Source organism: Ascaphus truei, chromosome 8, assembly GCF_040206685.1.
Source record: "Ascaphus truei isolate aAscTru1 chromosome 8, aAscTru1.hap1, whole genome shotgun sequence".
Lineage (NCBI taxonomy): Eukaryota > Metazoa > Chordata > Amphibia > Anura > Ascaphidae > Ascaphus > Ascaphus truei.
The window spans coordinates 11,429,352-11,446,559 of NC_134490.1; the positions used below are offsets into that span (position 1 = coordinate 11,429,352).

Here is a 17,208-nt window from a genome sequence, read left to right on the forward strand (position 1 = left end):
CTAACTCATCCCAGTCCTGACACTCACTGAACCCTAACACTAACACTAACACTAGCAGCTACGCACTAGCAGCTACGCACTGCAAACTTCGTAACGCGTACAGCAACTTGCTGCACACTAGCACTATGCCTTCTTGTCAGGCCTCACAGCCCTGCCAGCCGTGATCCTGACAAGACAGCACACACACACGCACTAAGGGCAGCGTCCCTATCTGGGCCGTCCCTCAGCACTTACCCACTAACCAGGTGGGGAGTTGGGGCCTTACTTGGGATGTGGGGGACCTTACTCGATGCAGGAGCTGCACATGCTCTCTGCACCCTTCCGTCCCTCACAGCTCCCCAGCTCCAACTGCTGTTCTCAGCGCGCGAAATGTATCTTATTGCTCCCTCTGGAGATCCTTGGCCCTTATTGGCCACACGGAGGCACCTGATGTGCTTGCCCCTAAGCCTCATGGGAGTTGTAGTCCCGTGGAGGCTGCAAATACATTGGGGCCGCGTGCGCGCCATTCCTGCGCCTGCGCGAATCCCTAATGGCCGTCGCAACCTCTCCTGAACAGTCCCTGCCCTCGCGCGACTTCTCCCTAGCTCTGGGGCCTTGCCTGCGCGATCACTGCGCATGCGCGAGTCTCTCCGCAATGGCGGCGCCCTCCTCGCTAGCTGCCGGGACCGCAGCAACGCGATCGCGGCCTTAGCAACGGCCCGATCGCGTCCCCGGCAACCAGCCTGCTCGCGGAGATAGCACGCTACTCCCTGCTCCGGCCCCCACCTTTGGAAGCAGCCGTCGGGTCCGTCGCTGGCTCCGGCGGCACCCACGACCACGCTGCTCCAAGGGAGGGGGGTCTCTAGGAGCTGCTGTAGACCTGGGTTACATATATATATATATTTGTCCTGCGCGGAACCACTCCACGCAGGTGGAGGCGTTGCACCACGAGATTGTGTTATATGTATGTACCCCAGGCTCCTCGAGCGGAGGCTTAGGCTCCTGAGAGCCACGCAGGTATACACAGCAGGTAGTAGCGTCTGTATTCACAGGGAATACCCGTTACACTTTGCATATCTAAATTAGCATATTTCCCAGGTATCTCACTCCCTCTCACATAATATCAAGTTCGTTGAAGTGACCTCTGGTGGCAACAGGCAGGATCGCATGCTTTTGCAAAAACAGAAAAGTTTGTGCAAAAACTTGCAGCCCGAGCTTTGCCACTTTTGCCCATCTCTGATTATTAAGTAAAGTTATATATATATTGGCTGTTAGTAGATATGTGTCATTGAGCTGTTATTTTTAGGCTGCCCTTTGAGAAGCTATTAAGGGTCCATTATATCAGTGGTGGCCAACTCCAGTCCTCAACAGCTACAAAAATGTCAGGATTTCAGAATATCCCTGCTTCAGCACAGGTGGCTTAATCAGCAGCTCAGTCGAAGGCATTATATCAAATGAAGAAAAAGGCAGATATATCACATGGGCAAGAAGATCTTTTTAATTGCCATTAACGGTTCAGGAACTGTGGGGGATTTTTAGACATGCCCCAGTGAGGGTGCTTTAAAAGATGCTTCAAGTTGTATATGTACGTTTTCAGGGCCACTGCTATATATAGGCAGGAATAGACTACTGGTGTCAAACTCACACTGCACACAGACCACCGCAAACAAGTATCATCAAAATGTTTTTTAAGGGCATATATTATCATAATGCTTATTGCAAAATAATGCGAGAGGTTAATGGTTTAGGTTCTTTCTTCCCTAGAAACTGGTGTCCGTTTGTGCGCTCCCGAGTTGTGACGTACGTAGATTTGTGCAAAACTGACAAATTTGTGATCAGGTCCCAGCAGCCCTGTCCCAATGGAACCCCGGATTGCCAGAAAATTATGTGAGTACACACTGACATGGGGACCGTATCTGCAGAGGTCCCCAGACAATCTGTTGAAGGAATTATTAAATTAAAAATAGAAAATGTCATTTCAGGTTCTGTTTTTGTTTTTTTTTTAGTATATCAAAAGATTTCAGGATACGCTGTTAATTTATCATCAGGTAAACATTCTATCTGTAGTTTTAAGCGAAATATCAGAGTAGGGTAAACACTTCTTCTGATACAGCGTGCCTTAACTTTATTTTAACCCTTGCTTTTTCATTACAAGAGGCAGTGAAGGGAAGAAATCTCTATTTGATGCCCTGATGCATGTTTTAGGCTAACCCCCCCCCCCCAAAAAAAATTCTCGCAATTAGACAGTTGAAAGGATTTGTGTGACTATCCCTTTAAGAATGAGTACAAAAATCTCCTTTTTGCAGCCGCTTTCCTCATTTTTTTATTCTTGGACGTTACTTCCATACGTGCAGCCGGACTTGGAATTAAGTGTTGTGCACGGTGTTTTCCTACAGATGCCCTTCACTTACTTCCTCCTTCGGCCTATCAAACACGAGCAACAACACATATTGCCACACATTACAAGATGCAGATTCTAACCTCCTATTAGACACTAGCATGCGTCACAGATGTAGTACTCTAGCCAATCAAATGGTATCAATTGTTATGCTACGCCCCTGTAAAAAGGCTGGATATATCATTTGCAATTTCTTTGTGATACCATGTGAGTATATTTCTAGGTATGGCTTTCATCTGCTAATTAGTAAAAACCTGCTGAAGAATTACTCCATTGCATGTGTATCAAATTATTCCTTTATATATATTTATTCTTTAACACAGTGACCATTTAAATGTGTACAAAATTAGTGATTCATTATTCACATATAGTATTTACTATAAAATCTGCGATGCTGCTTTAATAATAATACCAAGATTCTATCACAAACTATGCACATTAAATTTGATGTGGAAGTTGGCATGTTTGTGTTGGTAGTGTATCTCTAAACTAAAATATGACCAAGGATTTACAGTGCCGGAAATTAAATGTCCAGATATAATACTGGCCACCTATAACAGAGCTGTCAAGTGGGTGTTAAAGAATACAGACTCTGCTTTCTGTTTGCGAGTACAGAATACAGGTTACTTACAATATACAGAACATGTACAGTTTCGGGAAAGTACACCTTATAGTTCCGCAACCCCCCATAAAATAATTTCAACTGCCTTCTGACATACATAAGGGTCTGACCTCAAGTCACTTAGTATCAGAATACGTCTGCCCTTTCTGTAAATAGTCAGAAAGGTAATTTAAAGGTGTATAGTGGTACCCAATGTAGAATGACACAAGTAGAATAACACACACAGTTATCATGGTGTAAACAAAATAAAGTTACTTGCAGAAATCTGCTGCAAGAACCGAATTGCTTAGTAAACATAAATTCACTTATACCAATACAAGACTCCCTAGCTGCATGCATAATGCTTTGAAAGTCTTTGAAATGACCAACATTTATCATTAAATAATATAAAAATGGCAGTGTTCGTCTATTTGTTTTGACCTTCTCCAAATGCAATACATGAGGAAGAGATTCAAAATGCAACCCATAGAAGTAAAACTTAGTAGAGTTTCATTGATGACATCTAAGAATAAGTTGGTTACCTAACGGAGATCTTTTACGTAGGTATCGGCATGCTCAGAAACCAGTATACAAAGTGAAACAGAAAGCAGTAACCAGCTTAGAATGGAAATGCTGCCCGGGGTACATTGGCACCAGCTGTGATCACATTGGTAAGAAAAGCACAAAATCATTCATTTATAAAAGAAAAAGTCATTAATTCCAATTGATGGAGGATTATAAACCTATTTACTGCCAGAGCAAGTTGGCCCTTATGGAAACAAAGTGGTTAATAAATAAATAAAAAAAACTTCTATATGTTCAACAATAACTACATTTGACAGATATATTTTGCTGGAACTTTACGTGAAATGTAAAACCAACTATTTCTCCATATAGTATTCATGAGTTCAGAGAAAAACCCTCTGGCTTCATCATTTATTTCATGTTGAATTATACCTGTATTATGGTATTATACCTAGGTTTACCGGTTTTAATGCTTTTGTTTATCCGGTATTTTAGTTTCTAATTAAAAATCAGTGTTATGCATTTATCTTTGCTCTTTTAATAGTTACTATGCTTCCTTTGGATTGCCTTTGTATCCCATCAGTGGGCTGGGTTGCTATAAGAGATCTAATTCAATTAGAAATTATTCTTCATTTACGTTTATCGGATTTAAAGGAGCAATGTATGCTTTTTTTAAATTACTGTTTTTTTTAACATAGGTTTGAAGCAGGAGGTCTCCAGAGCTGGATCCCATTCATTTCAGCCCCCGGCACCCCCTTCTTCCCGACATACAGACCTCCAAAGGGGGTGCTGCTATCTTGGCAAAGTTTAAAGATCCCGTGTCACATGGGCCAATAGGAAGCCGAAACTGATGACGTCACAGCTTCCTATTGGCCCACAGGGATCGGGAGCTTTAAAATGCTGCCATTCCGGTAACCATTCTTGCCAAGAGGAGCGGCTACAGGCTCCTCCTACGGAGTATCTCATAAAGCAGGGGTTCCTGCAGATGAAATTAATGGAGTTCGAAGACCCCCTGCTTCAATTCTATGATAAAATTTAAAAAATCGCCAGCTTGGATTGCCTCGTTAAATGGAAGTGCAAGATGATCAGTCCCTGGTGTTTTTTCGATTACAGTCTAAAGCCGGAATTCCTAATTCTACCATGTCATTGCAGATCCCAATTCTATTCACATCCCATCCCACCACACAGAAAGGACTGAGGAAGAGCAGGAACACTTATCCAACCCAGGTATGCTCATCCAACCTAATCATCCCATGAAACAGGAATATTTAGAAACTTGTAAACAAAATGTGTGCATTGTATTCATGGATTTGATAGTGAGACCCTCCCATGGGCTAAAACCATAGGCTGGAATTCACAAAGCTCTGATACAATGATACTCAGGGATATCAATTGTTAACCGCTATTGACTTGAACGTGTGATACATTGAATCGGAGCTTGGTGCATTTCCTGCTCAGAATCAGAGCATGGTGGTATACATTAATTTAACCCTTTTGATGACAGAGGGACCAGCCAAGCATTGACTGACCCCTCTGGCAAAAAATGGATTCATCTGGCAGTAGTTACACCTTTTTTCACTGTCCACTACTACAGGGACATGCAATATATGTGCTTTGCGACGCCTTACTGGCCCCTCTGAAAAGGTTATGTTTGTACGGTTAGCAAATCATCACTTTTAACTTTTCGTAACTTCCCAGTAAAAAGAACAACTAACCTTTTTGTGGTGCTTGTGTGTTTGAAGGAGAAGTAATGAGTTTCTGAGCAGAAGAAAATACTTACAAATAAAACCAACAAGTGTTTGGATAGAGATATTAATATTTATAGCAAGCTGGTGGCTATAGAATAAGACCACACAGGTTTCTGCTTCACAATTGACAAAATCTGGAGTACAGTGAAAGAACATTGTCTGACCCAACCTAAATTTCCATGCTCCTTTTGCCCAGTTCAGACGTGTACATTGGGAAAGATGTATATGAACTGTCCAAATTTTTAGATGTCATTTGTATGGAACTTCCAGTGGACTTATTTAATGGAGTACAATACTGCAGTGGCCAATGTCTACTTTTTGTAAATAACAAGCAATTATCTTAGAATTTAAAAAAAAAATCATTCAAATTTGCAGCAGGTCTATGGACAAACTGTGACCTCCTGGGCTAAGACTGGTTGACCATTGTATAATGAAGATGACCACTAAATTACACACATGTGGTGTGTATATGTATATGTATACATATGCAATACGATACCGCGTTGAAACGAAATCAGAGGCAGCGCTCCAATGAATAATCAAAAAATATATTGTGAGTTACAATGACACCATAACCGACGTTTCGGTCCGCAGACGGGACCTTTCTCAAGGTGATGATATATTCAGGTAAACATTTACAGTTGTAATAATTGGATATCTTTCTCAGACAATAAATTCAGCAGTGTGGAAGGGAACATTTTGTAGACCAACCTTGAGACAAATTGATTAAATTGCATGATTGTCGGACATATTCATTTCCACCTCACCTGACGTACTATTGGCCACTCTTGTGGTCTTACTGCCTACATCAACAGAGGTGTCTGAGATCATACAAGCAATTAAAAAACAGGAAACCCTCCTGGAGGATATCCAAAATGACATTCATCAGGCTACTAGCAACCTTCTGGACATGCAAAATGTTGTAGAAAACAATATCACCATCGCATCAAATGAGAACCAAACCAAGCCAGGTAAGCTGCCTGGGAGAACAGGAGGTGAATGTTACTTTGTATAGGGGGATTCTTATGTTGTAATAAGTGAATTTAAACACAAGAGTCTCCACATAGTGTGCAGTGATATATAGTTTCATACTTATTCTTTCCTGGGAGAAAGTGGCTTCTGGTAAGTAAAAAAACGTACATTTATAAGTTTGGCTATGTTTTAACTCCACATTAAAGAAGTGATGGGAAACACAAAAGTGACAAAAATCCTCCACTGTACAGCATACAGCAAATAAAAATATCACTTGTGAATGTGCACACGTGACTCAGACAGGTCTGCAACCCTGCTTCTCACCAGTATCTCTTAGTACAGGGGTGCACAAACTGGGGTCACGGCGGTTTCAGAGTCCCAGCGCTCTTCCCCAAAGCATTTAAATGAAATGCCGGGGGGCCGTGTGAGGCCTCTGTAACTTTCCTTACTGTGACTCAGTAGGCTTGGGTGATACGTTGCCATGGCAACACAGCGTCAAATGACCCTGCTGCATCATTTGACCCTTCAGACAAGGTATGGGGGGAAGCGAGCAGTGGGGGAGAGCAGGCAGGGGGGCGCAGGGCAAAAATTTGTGTACCCCTGTCTTAGCATACAGTGTTTCCACTGCAGTCACGGATTCTGGGAAATGACATGCAAATGAGCACCCAATGTCACCTTTTGCTTTAAATGCTATGTGCAAGTAATTTTAACATATATTTCTCTAAATATTGGAAAACAGTTGAATAAATCTATGGACAGCAGAACTAGCTACATTTTTATGTGTTTTTCATTTCCTCCTGTAGTAACCGTTGTCCATTTTTTACAACTGGGATTTTTCTTTGTATAGCTAACTGTATATTTTATAGCAAATGAAATAGGCCCTTCACTTCCAGTGTATTCATCTGATGTAATAGGGATATCACAAGGCATAAAGGAAAAGTAAATGGAAGAGCAACAGAGCATTTTAAATGAATCACAGAAACCCCATAATGCCAGATGTAATTTCACCAAACTCTTGGCTACAAACGTAGGCAGTAAGTGTACCTTGGTCAATTGTGCTTTTAAGAACAGACATGGAAAATAGTTGTAATCTTTTCCATGTAAGTCCCATTTAAAGTAAGTCTGTCCATAAGTGAGAACATGATTTGGTCACATGTGAAAGACATTCAAAACCCTGTCTTTTTATTACAGAAGTTGAAGACCGGCTTCTCCGAGAAGTGTTTCTACCTCATGTGGAAAACTTTCTTAGGGAGCACTTTAATCCAATGTGGAACAGCTTTAACAAAAGCCTACAGAATCTTTCCAGTATGGTGAAGAACCTCTCAGGAAATGTTGAAACCAACAGGAAAAGAATGGATAAATTCCTGGAAAATACTGTGCCGAAGAAAGACCTTCATGAGCTTGGAACCAAGTTTGAGTCAAAAATTCAGGAAAACATTGTCAAACTTGAGCAAATGAAACGCGAAATGAATAACCACTTCCATACACAGCAGACTGGAATCCATTATAATTTCACCATGATAAAAGCAGACACAGACGTGAAGTTCAAAAGGCATCAGAAGGTGCAGACGTCTCACTTTACACATTTGAATAATAGCATTGCTGACCTTAGGAGAGAACAGGACATTTTTCAAGATGACATCCAAGCTATAAATCGAAATATCACAGATTTGTGGATAGCTTGTGGCCCAAGAGAAGGAGAAACAACACATATTACTAACCATCAAATTAATGAGACTCTTGCAAAATATGGAAAACAGATTACAGATTTATTTGAAGAGTCAGATGCAACGTTTGACCAAATTTCTGCTGTGGAGAAAGGGTTTAAGGAATTGAGGACCCAATTTAAAAACAATGCGGATGAAGTTCAGATGGCCTTCATAGAGAAAAGTCTCATCATGGAAGAAAACAAAGACTTTCTTCTGAGACAGATAATGGAACTTAATTATACTATTACCAATGTACAAGAAAGTGACGATCTATTAACAAATTGTGACTGTCAGAAAATGACTTTGGATTTGGTTGCTCTAGAAGAAGTGCAGAGGAACGTCTCAAACCTGCTTAAGGATGTTTTGTTTGGTTTAAAAGAAGTGAAGCAAAAGGAAAAAAGTTCAACAAGTTCTCTGCAGAATTCAGTTGAAGACCTTTCAATGGCCCTGCAACTTAATCGTCAATCCCTAACAGCTCAACAGGAACAAGGAAGAAGCCTAATGCATGTTACCTCCAAGTTGAAATCCCAGGCTGCAAATGTTTCAGATGATGTTGAATTCCTGAAGAAGGCCAACACGCTGACGACTAACCATATCCAACTCCTTGATAGTTCTTTCAGCTCTCTTCTGGAGGATGCAATGAGACATGAGAGAGCCTTGGAAGCTTTGCTTGGGGATGAAATTCTAGAGGTTTTGTCTGAAGATAACCCCGAAGCTCTAAAGATGTCAATACTACAAATTTATGAAGTTCTCAATGAGACGCTGAGCAGGCTTGAAAAGCAACAATTAACTACCGATTCCATTAAAGACAGGATGCTTTTTCTGGAGCTACAACCTAGGAACCGAGATTCACCTGGTTCTTCTACTGTCTTCCATCTTGAACAGCAAACAGAAAGCATGAAACACGATGGTCAATTTAAAGAGAGCCTATTGGAACACATGGAACCAAACCATGAAGCCTCAAAGGATGATGTTTTGGATGTGTCCGCATATAGCGATATCATGACCTTGAAAAAGGACATCAAGCACTTGGGTGTGAAAGTGAAGAAGCTAGAATCTTACTTTACTGATGGAAATGATTGCTGTAATGACACCATAGTAAATTCCTTAAAATCCCTCAATGTTTCTGTAGGATCTATGAGGGTGGAAATTATGTCCTTAAGAGAGCTGTTTGGGGGACACCTGGACATTTTTCAAAAGATATTTGGGAATTATGAAGACATGATTGCCTCTAATATAACTCTTGACATTGCAAAGGTTCAAGCCTTGATTGCTAAGAAGATGAAAAAGAATCAAAGAATGGGACAGTTACAAAACAGAAAGAGAGATAAAAAACAGACGGAGAAGCTATGGCAACCTGAAATATTAGAGGGTAACAGTCCAAACCAAGGTATGATTTAAACATTTATGCTGTATGACTCAGAGTATCCCTTATTCCATAGAAAGACTTTGGGCAAATGGGAATATTAGCATTTTCCCACAGCCTAGCCACCTTGGACAATAAGTGGAAATGCAACTTTGAGTCAAACTGATGGTGCATAAAAGCATTACCAGATAGTATTTTTGCCAATTAATTCTTCTAAAGCATCAATTCAGTGGAGAGATGCACAAAATGTTCTCTGAATTTCACAAAACAAGCACAATTCACTTAATTTTAATAAAACATTTAGGAAAAAAGGGCAATTTCCACAATAATTCTTTTTTTATCAAGCATTACAAGATCACATGACCCCTTATAGACTTCAATTTTTTACAAAATCTGGATAAAATTGGTAGATTGGTAGAGCAGCACCTCCAGATTGTTGCCATTCTAGAACAATCTGGGCCCTTTCCTCCACTTGGCCAGAATACAAGGCCCAGGTAAAAATGATGTTGGGTCCTTGGTGACACCACACACGAATTTATCTTTGAAGAACTCATGATGATCCCTTAAAAGGTATTACAACCTACATTGAATCTACTCTGATGTTAAGAAATATGACCGTCCAAAGAGATTTACAATAATGTGTGAAACATTTCTGCTGTTCTAGTCAACACAGCAGATCATTTTTATTGATGGAAACGAAGAAGTTAAACGTAACAAGTCAAAGATCATCACAAATTGCATGACTGGCCCAAACCAATTAAACCCACAGCCTTAATAACCAAGGCTAAAAACCTCATCCAACATTCCATACTTTAACCAGGCTGTGAGATATTTTAGTATTTAAGAATCTATAAAGATAACTGGTTATCAATCAGGGCACCTTGCTGAACATAATCATAGGCACAGTGAGCGCTTGAAGTAAAGGGAAGCACAGTGCAGGGTGGGCATGTTAACAGATGCACACATTTTACATCTTTCAACGATGCGCATCATAAATTAGCGCTCCCACGGAAATCTATTAAGAGCTTGAACATGATCAATTATTTATGAGTATCTACTGGATTCAATCAGTGTAATAGAATTTGGAGCTGCTTCAGCATTTTCGTTTGTGGAAAAGTAATAAACAATGAGAAAGCCACTTAAGGAAAGAACATTAAAAAATGCCTGAAATGAATTATCTGATGCTCTCCCAACATTTATTATTTTTTTCTAATGCCACACATTATAGCAGTCAGCGTTCATGGTTTTATAAAGAGGAAACAGTAAAGACATTGTAGTAAGGGACATATTTTCTCTTTCTGTGTCATTTTTTGTGTTATATTTGTCAGTATATCTGGGGTGAGGTGACATGGGTATAAAAGCATGTGCAGTATTAATGCAAAACTGTATAAAAAATAACCTACCAGATCTAGCAAAGAAAAATAACCCTATTTCTCTCAATCTGGTTTTATTTCTATTTGGTAAATTGTATGTAATGCTGAGACTTTTCTAAGTGTTTCTTTATCAGTCTGATGTATTGGTTTACAACTTACGGTACACTACATCATATACTTATTTGAGTTTAATTGCATTTTATTGAAGAAACCCCATAGCGAGTGTTTCTTTTGTATCAAATTTGGAAATAAGCCAAAATCGTGTTCCAAAAGTTTACACTCACATTTCGAGTACCGAGGAAACAACCCCTGCATACCCATTACTGATTTGTGTAACTATGCTGTTGCTTAAACATGTCTACTTCAATATTTTCCCAGATTCTCCCGTTGCTTTTTCTGCTGGGTTTTCTGAAGGTGCAGATGGAGTCAAAATCTTACGGTTCAACGACGTTTTCCTGAACTATGGAAATGTTTTTTCTCCCGAAGACGGTCATTTCACAGCACCCCATGGTGGAGTCTATACGTTTGCGGTCAGTGTGGATTTTGGTCCTGGGAATGCACTGGGAAATTTAGTTTTTGGTGGACGCCAACAAATAGCCCTTCACAGCAGTGGTAACCAACAGGCGGAAAGTATTAAACACAGTTTCACAGTGGTAGAACTTCAGAAGGATGAGAAAGTATGGTTCGAACTTCTCCAGGGTTCAATTAAGAAGAACTCATTTGGAACTACTCTTGCTGGCTATATGATATTCAAAACGTGAGACTCTCAATAGACATCATGGATACGTCTTTTGTGATCAGCATTCCAAAAAATAAAAAAATAAACATTCATCTCAAGTGGAGACTGGTAGTTATAGCTCTATGTAAGTTTTTGCTTCCATGCCTAATTTACAGCTCGTGTTCCAGTTCGGTTTGGCATAAGGCTTCTGACTTTTGTGGCAAGCTTGTTTGGACTTTTTATATTTGGAATCGCTGTAAAAGTTCCCACCACCCATCGCAAGCATTTTACATTTCGGTAGTCTAGACTTCAGTTGGCTGTAGGGAAGTTTAGAAAAATGACTCAAGTTGGTGAGATTTAAGCTTGATAAATCCCCCAAAAAATGAAATTCAAGTTAGGCTTCAATGACGAGGACTACAACGTCACTGTTTCTGCATAAGAGAACGTTGATAAGCGCGTCGTAAGTCGAACACAACAATTGAAAATAGCTCATCCTTCCATCACTTGGCGAACAATTAGAAAGCCTCAACTTTTCATTGGTGGAAAAACATTGCTGGAAAGGAGTTAACAGAAGGTGTACATTAAAACGAAACTTTGCATCATTCAGTAAGAAGCAGCAAGAAGTATCTAACCACAATGCATCTCCATCTGAAAGACTATGGAGTATATGGAGCAAAGCAATCTTGTGCGTGTCAGCGGCCATGTGTGTTATGGTACTTAGCTCCGATTTCATAGTATATGCGATATCTTGTGATGTGGGCAGTGGGAAACGGACAAGCTACATGAAGCACATATTGTAATGATGTATCAAATGATGTGCCTCCTTTTGTGTTCTTTAAAAAAAAAAAAAGACATTTTAGGTGGATTGGTTAAAATGATGTAGCTTAAATTTAAAAATTGGAACAGAAAATGCTGCAGTAATTGATTTTTTTTTTAACACAATTTCTGTGTTAAATCACATTGTTCTAATAAACAAATTGTGATACTGGATAGGGGTGCCGGTCAGTAACAAACCAAGCTATTTAATTTATATAAGAAGAAATAACACGTTTGTTCATTTTCAATATATTCACTACTGCTCAAGATCACCTTTTCACTGTATTTGTAGCATTTTATTAAATGATGTTGTGATTTTAGATATAAATCTACACAAGTATGTATTTGTAGATAAATGTACACTTTGGTGATCTATTTTTAGCTTTTGAAATACTAAATGCTTTAGGGAAATCTAATAGCTGGACGTATATCAGTTTTGAGATAATTAAATATTGTCTGTCGTGTTCTGGAAACACTACATAAATGAACCATTTAAAGCCGATGTTGTCATTTCTTGTGTGCTCAGGGTAAAATCACTTTATATCATAATAATACTGAATGCATCCCATGTAGAGATGGGCCAATCCACCCAAATCCGTCTCACGGATTTTCTCACAGTTAACCCTCAAAATCTGTTTCTTGGTGTAAAATCCGCGGACAGATTTGGTCGGTTTTAATCCGCGCGGATTCACCAAAATCCGCCATTGGATACAACCCGTGGGCGGATTTGTAGAGTTTTTAAGAATCCGCCAACGGATTGCTGAATTCACGGATTGGATTCTACAAATCCATCCACGGGTAGCAAATCCGGAGTGTACTGGTAATAATAATTTTAAAATCCTCAAGAATGCAAATCGCCCTTTTTGAGATTGATGCGCGGAAATCCACAGACCAAAGGACCCGGCCGATCCGCTGCAGATCCAAAACTGCCCCCAAAAATTGGCCCGTCTCTAAACCCATCTATGTGTATATGTGATTCTAACAGTTACAGGGAAGCCTGGATCACATTGCTTTACATTGGGAACTGCACGTGAAACATACAGTAAGATCTACTGCAGGTGCCTTTAAAAAAAAAATCTTATTTGAATATTTATATTGATACATTGAAATGTAACTAGACATTTTGTTCACATTTTCTAGTTTATCAGCAGGTGCTCCAAAATAAATAATTGTAGTGGGGCATTTAATAACTTTAAACCAATTCCACCGAGGAGCTTCAAGTCACCACATGTTCGTTATCTAACAAACCAGCTCAACACTGCCACTGTGTGGATAAAACAAAATCATTTAGACTTACAGTATAGTAGTCAGGATCGCCAATAGAATATTTGGGGCCCAGGATAAACTTGAGGAATGGGGCCCCCTTCAAATGTTACATCAATCACATTTGGTCTACTTTGCCCCATCATGTGTCTCTTCCTCCTTCCCCCTCATGTCTCTCCTTAGTGTCTCTCTCTCGCTTCCTTCATGTCCTATCTTTTAGACAACTTCTGTGTCTCTGCTCTCCCCTCCTCATGCATTTCATTCTTTTCCTACTTCCTTTTTATTATTTTCTGCCACTGTTTCTCGATATAATTTCAATCTGACCTATCATTCCTCCAATGTCTCTCTCCCCCCATGACTTATTCCCACCCCCCATGTAATTCTTTCTCCCTTTTCCTCCCCCCCCAGACTGTCTCTCACGCACCCTCCACCCCCGCCTCTCTCCCCTTTTCTGTCCCCGCCTGTCTCTCGCACCCCCCAAGCATGTCTTGCTTCCTTTTCCCCCCCAGCCTGTCTCTTGCTCCCCTTGCCCCCCCCCCCTTGCCGGTCCCATGCTCCCCTTGTGCCCCCAGAGTCTGTCTCTGACTCCCCTTGTCCCTCCCTGCCGTCCCCCTTGCTCCCCTTGTCCTGTCCCTTCCCTGCCTGTCCCTTGCTCCCCTTGTCCCCCCCCCCAGCCTGTCCTTCGCGCCCCTTCTCCCTCCTGCCCGTCTCTCACTCCCCTTCCTCCATCTCTCGCTCCTTCTCCCACCCCGCCTCTCTCGCTCCCATTCTCTCCCCTCCCACACCAGCCTGTGTTTCAGTCTCCCCACCAGTCTCTCTCTTGCTCTCCCCCCCCCAGCCTGTCTCTTGCTCCCCTTTCCCCCCCAGCCTGTCCCTCGCTACCCTTTCCCCCCCAGCCTGTCCCTCGCTCCACTGTTCCCCCCAGCCTGTCCCTTGCTCCCCTGTTCCCCCCAGCCTGTCCCTTGCTCCCCTGTTCCCCCCAGCCTGTCCCTTGCTCCCCTGTTCCCCCCAGCCTGTCCCTTGCTCCCCTGTTCCCCCCAGCCTGTCCCTCGCTCCCCTGTTCCCCCCAGCCTGTCCCTCGCTCCCCTGTTCCCCCCAGCCTGTCCCTTGCTCCCCAGTTCCCCCCAGCCTGTCCCTTGCTCCCATTTTCCCCACAGCCTGTCCCTCGCTCCCCTTCCCCCCCAGCCTGTCCCTTGCTCCCCTGTTCACCCCAGCCTGTCCCTCGCTCCCATTTTCCCCACAGCCTGTCCCTTGCTCCCCTTCCCCCCCAGCCTGTCCCATGCTCCCCTGTTCCCCCCAGCCTGTCCCTTGCTCCCCTGTTCCCCCCAGCCTGTCCCTTGCTCCCCTGTTCCCCCCAGCCTGTCCCTTGCTCCCCTGTTCCCCCCAGCCTGTCCCTTGCTCCCCTGTTCCCCCCAGCCTGTCCCTTGCTCCCATTTTCCCCACAGCCTGTCCCTCGCTCCCCTTCCCCCCCAGCCTGTCCCTTGCTCCCCTGTTCCCCCCAGCCTGTCCCTTGCTCCCCTGTTCCCCCCAGCCTGTCCCTTGCTCCCCTGTTCCCCCCAGCCTGTCCCTTGCTCCCATTTTCCCCACAGCATGTCCCTTGCTCCCCTTCCCCCCCAGCCTGTCCCATGCTCCCCTGTTCCCCCCAGCCTGTCCCTTGCTCCCCTGTTCCCCCCCAGCCTGTCCCTTGCTCCCCTGTTCCCCCCAGCCTGTCCCTTGCTCCCCTGTTCCCCCCAGCCTGTCCCTTGCTCCCCTGTTCCCCCCAGCCTGTCCCTTGCTCCCCTGTTCCCCCCAGCCTGTCCCTTGCTCCCGTTCCCCCCAGCCTGTCCCTTGCTCCCCTGTTCCCCCCAGCCTGTCCTTCATTCCCCCTGCCCATTTCTCGCTCCCCTTTTTCACCCTGTAACTCGCTCCTTCTCCCCCCAGCTTGTCTCTCACTCCCCCCACCAGTCTGTCTCTCACTCCCCCCCCCAGCCTGTCTTGCTCCCCCTTTTCCCCCAGCCTCTCACTCCCCCTTTTTCCAGCCTCTCACTCCCCACCCCCAGCCTCTCGCTCCCCATGCCCTCAAGCCTGTCTCTCGCTCCTCATCTCTCCCCCCAGCCTGTCTCTCGCTCCTCATCTCTCCCCCCAGCCTGTCTCTCGCACCCCATCTCCCACCCAGCCTGTCTCTCGCACCCCATCTCCCCCCCAGCCTGTCTCACACCCCATCTCCCCCCCAGCCTGTCTCTCTCACCCCATCTCCCCCCAGCCTGTCTCTCGCACCCCATCTCCCCCCCAGCCTGTCTCTCGCACCCCATCTCCCTCCGTCTTTCTCCTCTCCCTCCTCCAGCTCACCTTAGCATCTATCTCCTCCCCTGTCCAATATATGTTCCTCCACCCCCCCCCCCCCCGGCACATCTTTCTCTTCCTACACTGTTTGTCTCATTATCTGTGTTCTCCCCTCATGTATTTATCTTATTTCCCCCTCAAGACTTTTTCCCTCCCCCTTTTCTCACACGCCATTTTCTTTATTTAACCCAACATGTTTCTCCCCCCCCACCCCCACCCCCCCACACCATGTATTGTCCCATATGTAACCCTCTCTCTAACACTCCAATCTGACGTTTTTCTCAGTATCTTTTTTTCTTTTCCTTCCCCTTTCTCCCCCTCCTGCCTCTCTCCCCGCCCCTTTTAGACCTCTCGTCTTCATTTTCATATCTGTATTTCCCCCTTCTGATTTAACCCTTCCCTCACCTTCCCCAGTCATTAGCTCCACGCTGCTCTACTTGAGGCCCCGCCCCCTAACCTAGGCACCGCCCACCTATAGAGGCTCTGCACAGGAAGTTATTTCCCCTCTCTGCTTCCTGCTGTATCTCAGGGTCCCCGCAGGTAATTAATGTGCAGGCAGCAGGGCCGCCAACAGAAATCATGGGGCCCGGGACAAATGAAAGGAGCCACCCCCCCCCCACCGAACCCATAGCGCACCTACCACGAAAAAATATCTTTTAGCGCGCAACTTTTACTTAACTGTTTTCTTATTGTGATAGAGAAAAAAACATTACAATGCAACCTGCTTATTTTTATATTGTCAACAAAAGGCATCTGACTGCTTGCTTGGGTGGGTGAGTGGGTGGGTGGGTGAATGACAGTAGAATTACAGTTGGGTGAATGACAGTGTGTGGGTGAAAGTGGGTGGGTGAAAGTGAGTTGGTGGGTTTAAGTAGGTGGGTCGGTGAGTGAATGACACTTGGTGGGTGGGTGAATGACACACTTGGGTGAATGACACTGGGTGGGGGTGTGGGTCTATGGGTGGGTGAATGACACTGGGTTAAATGACACACTTGAATGACAAACTTGAATGACACTTTGAATGACACTTTGAATGACACTGGGTGGGTGGGTGAATGACAGTTGGGTTGGTGAATGACAGTTGAATGACGGTGGGTGGGTGAATGAATGAATGACAGTGGGTGAATGACGGTGGTGGGTGGGAGAATGACGGTGGGTGGGAGAATGACGGTGGGTGGGTGGGTGAATGATGGTGTGTGGATGACAGTGACTGAGTGACTGGGTGGGTGGGAGACAGTGACTGGGTGGGTGGGAGACAGTGACTGGGTGGGTAGGAGACAGTGACTGGGTGGGTGGGAGACAGTGACTGGGTGGGTGGGAGACAGTGACTGGGTGGGTGGGAGACAGTGACTGGGTGGGTGGGTGACAGTGACTGGGAGACAGTGGGTGGGTGACAGTCAGTGACTGGGTGGGTGACA

General features: G+C 43.9%; 1 protein-coding gene across 2 annotated transcripts in view; it reads left to right on the forward strand.

Moving 5' to 3' along the window:
- The window catches only part of MMRN2 (multimerin 2), a 30,001-nt gene extending 17,282 nt beyond the window's left edge, over positions 1-12,719 (forward strand). Inside the window, exons 2-7 of one of the 2 annotated variants that reach the window (XM_075610524.1) lie at positions 1,744-1,866; positions 3,543-3,649; positions 4,656-4,730; positions 6,067-6,222; positions 7,415-9,322; positions 11,050-12,719. In XM_075610524.1, the coding sequence (XP_075466639.1) occupies positions 1,744-1,866; positions 3,543-3,649; positions 4,656-4,730; positions 6,067-6,222; positions 7,415-9,322; positions 11,050-11,432 (2,752 nt within the window). In that variant the 3' untranslated portion in view covers positions 11,433-12,719. The remainder of the gene's footprint in view (positions 1-1,743; positions 1,867-3,542; positions 3,650-4,655; positions 4,731-6,066; positions 6,223-7,414; positions 9,323-11,049) is intronic. The other variant, XM_075610525.1, reaches the window with a different exon arrangement.
- The last annotated feature ends 4,489 nt before the right edge of the window (positions 12,720-17,208 follow it).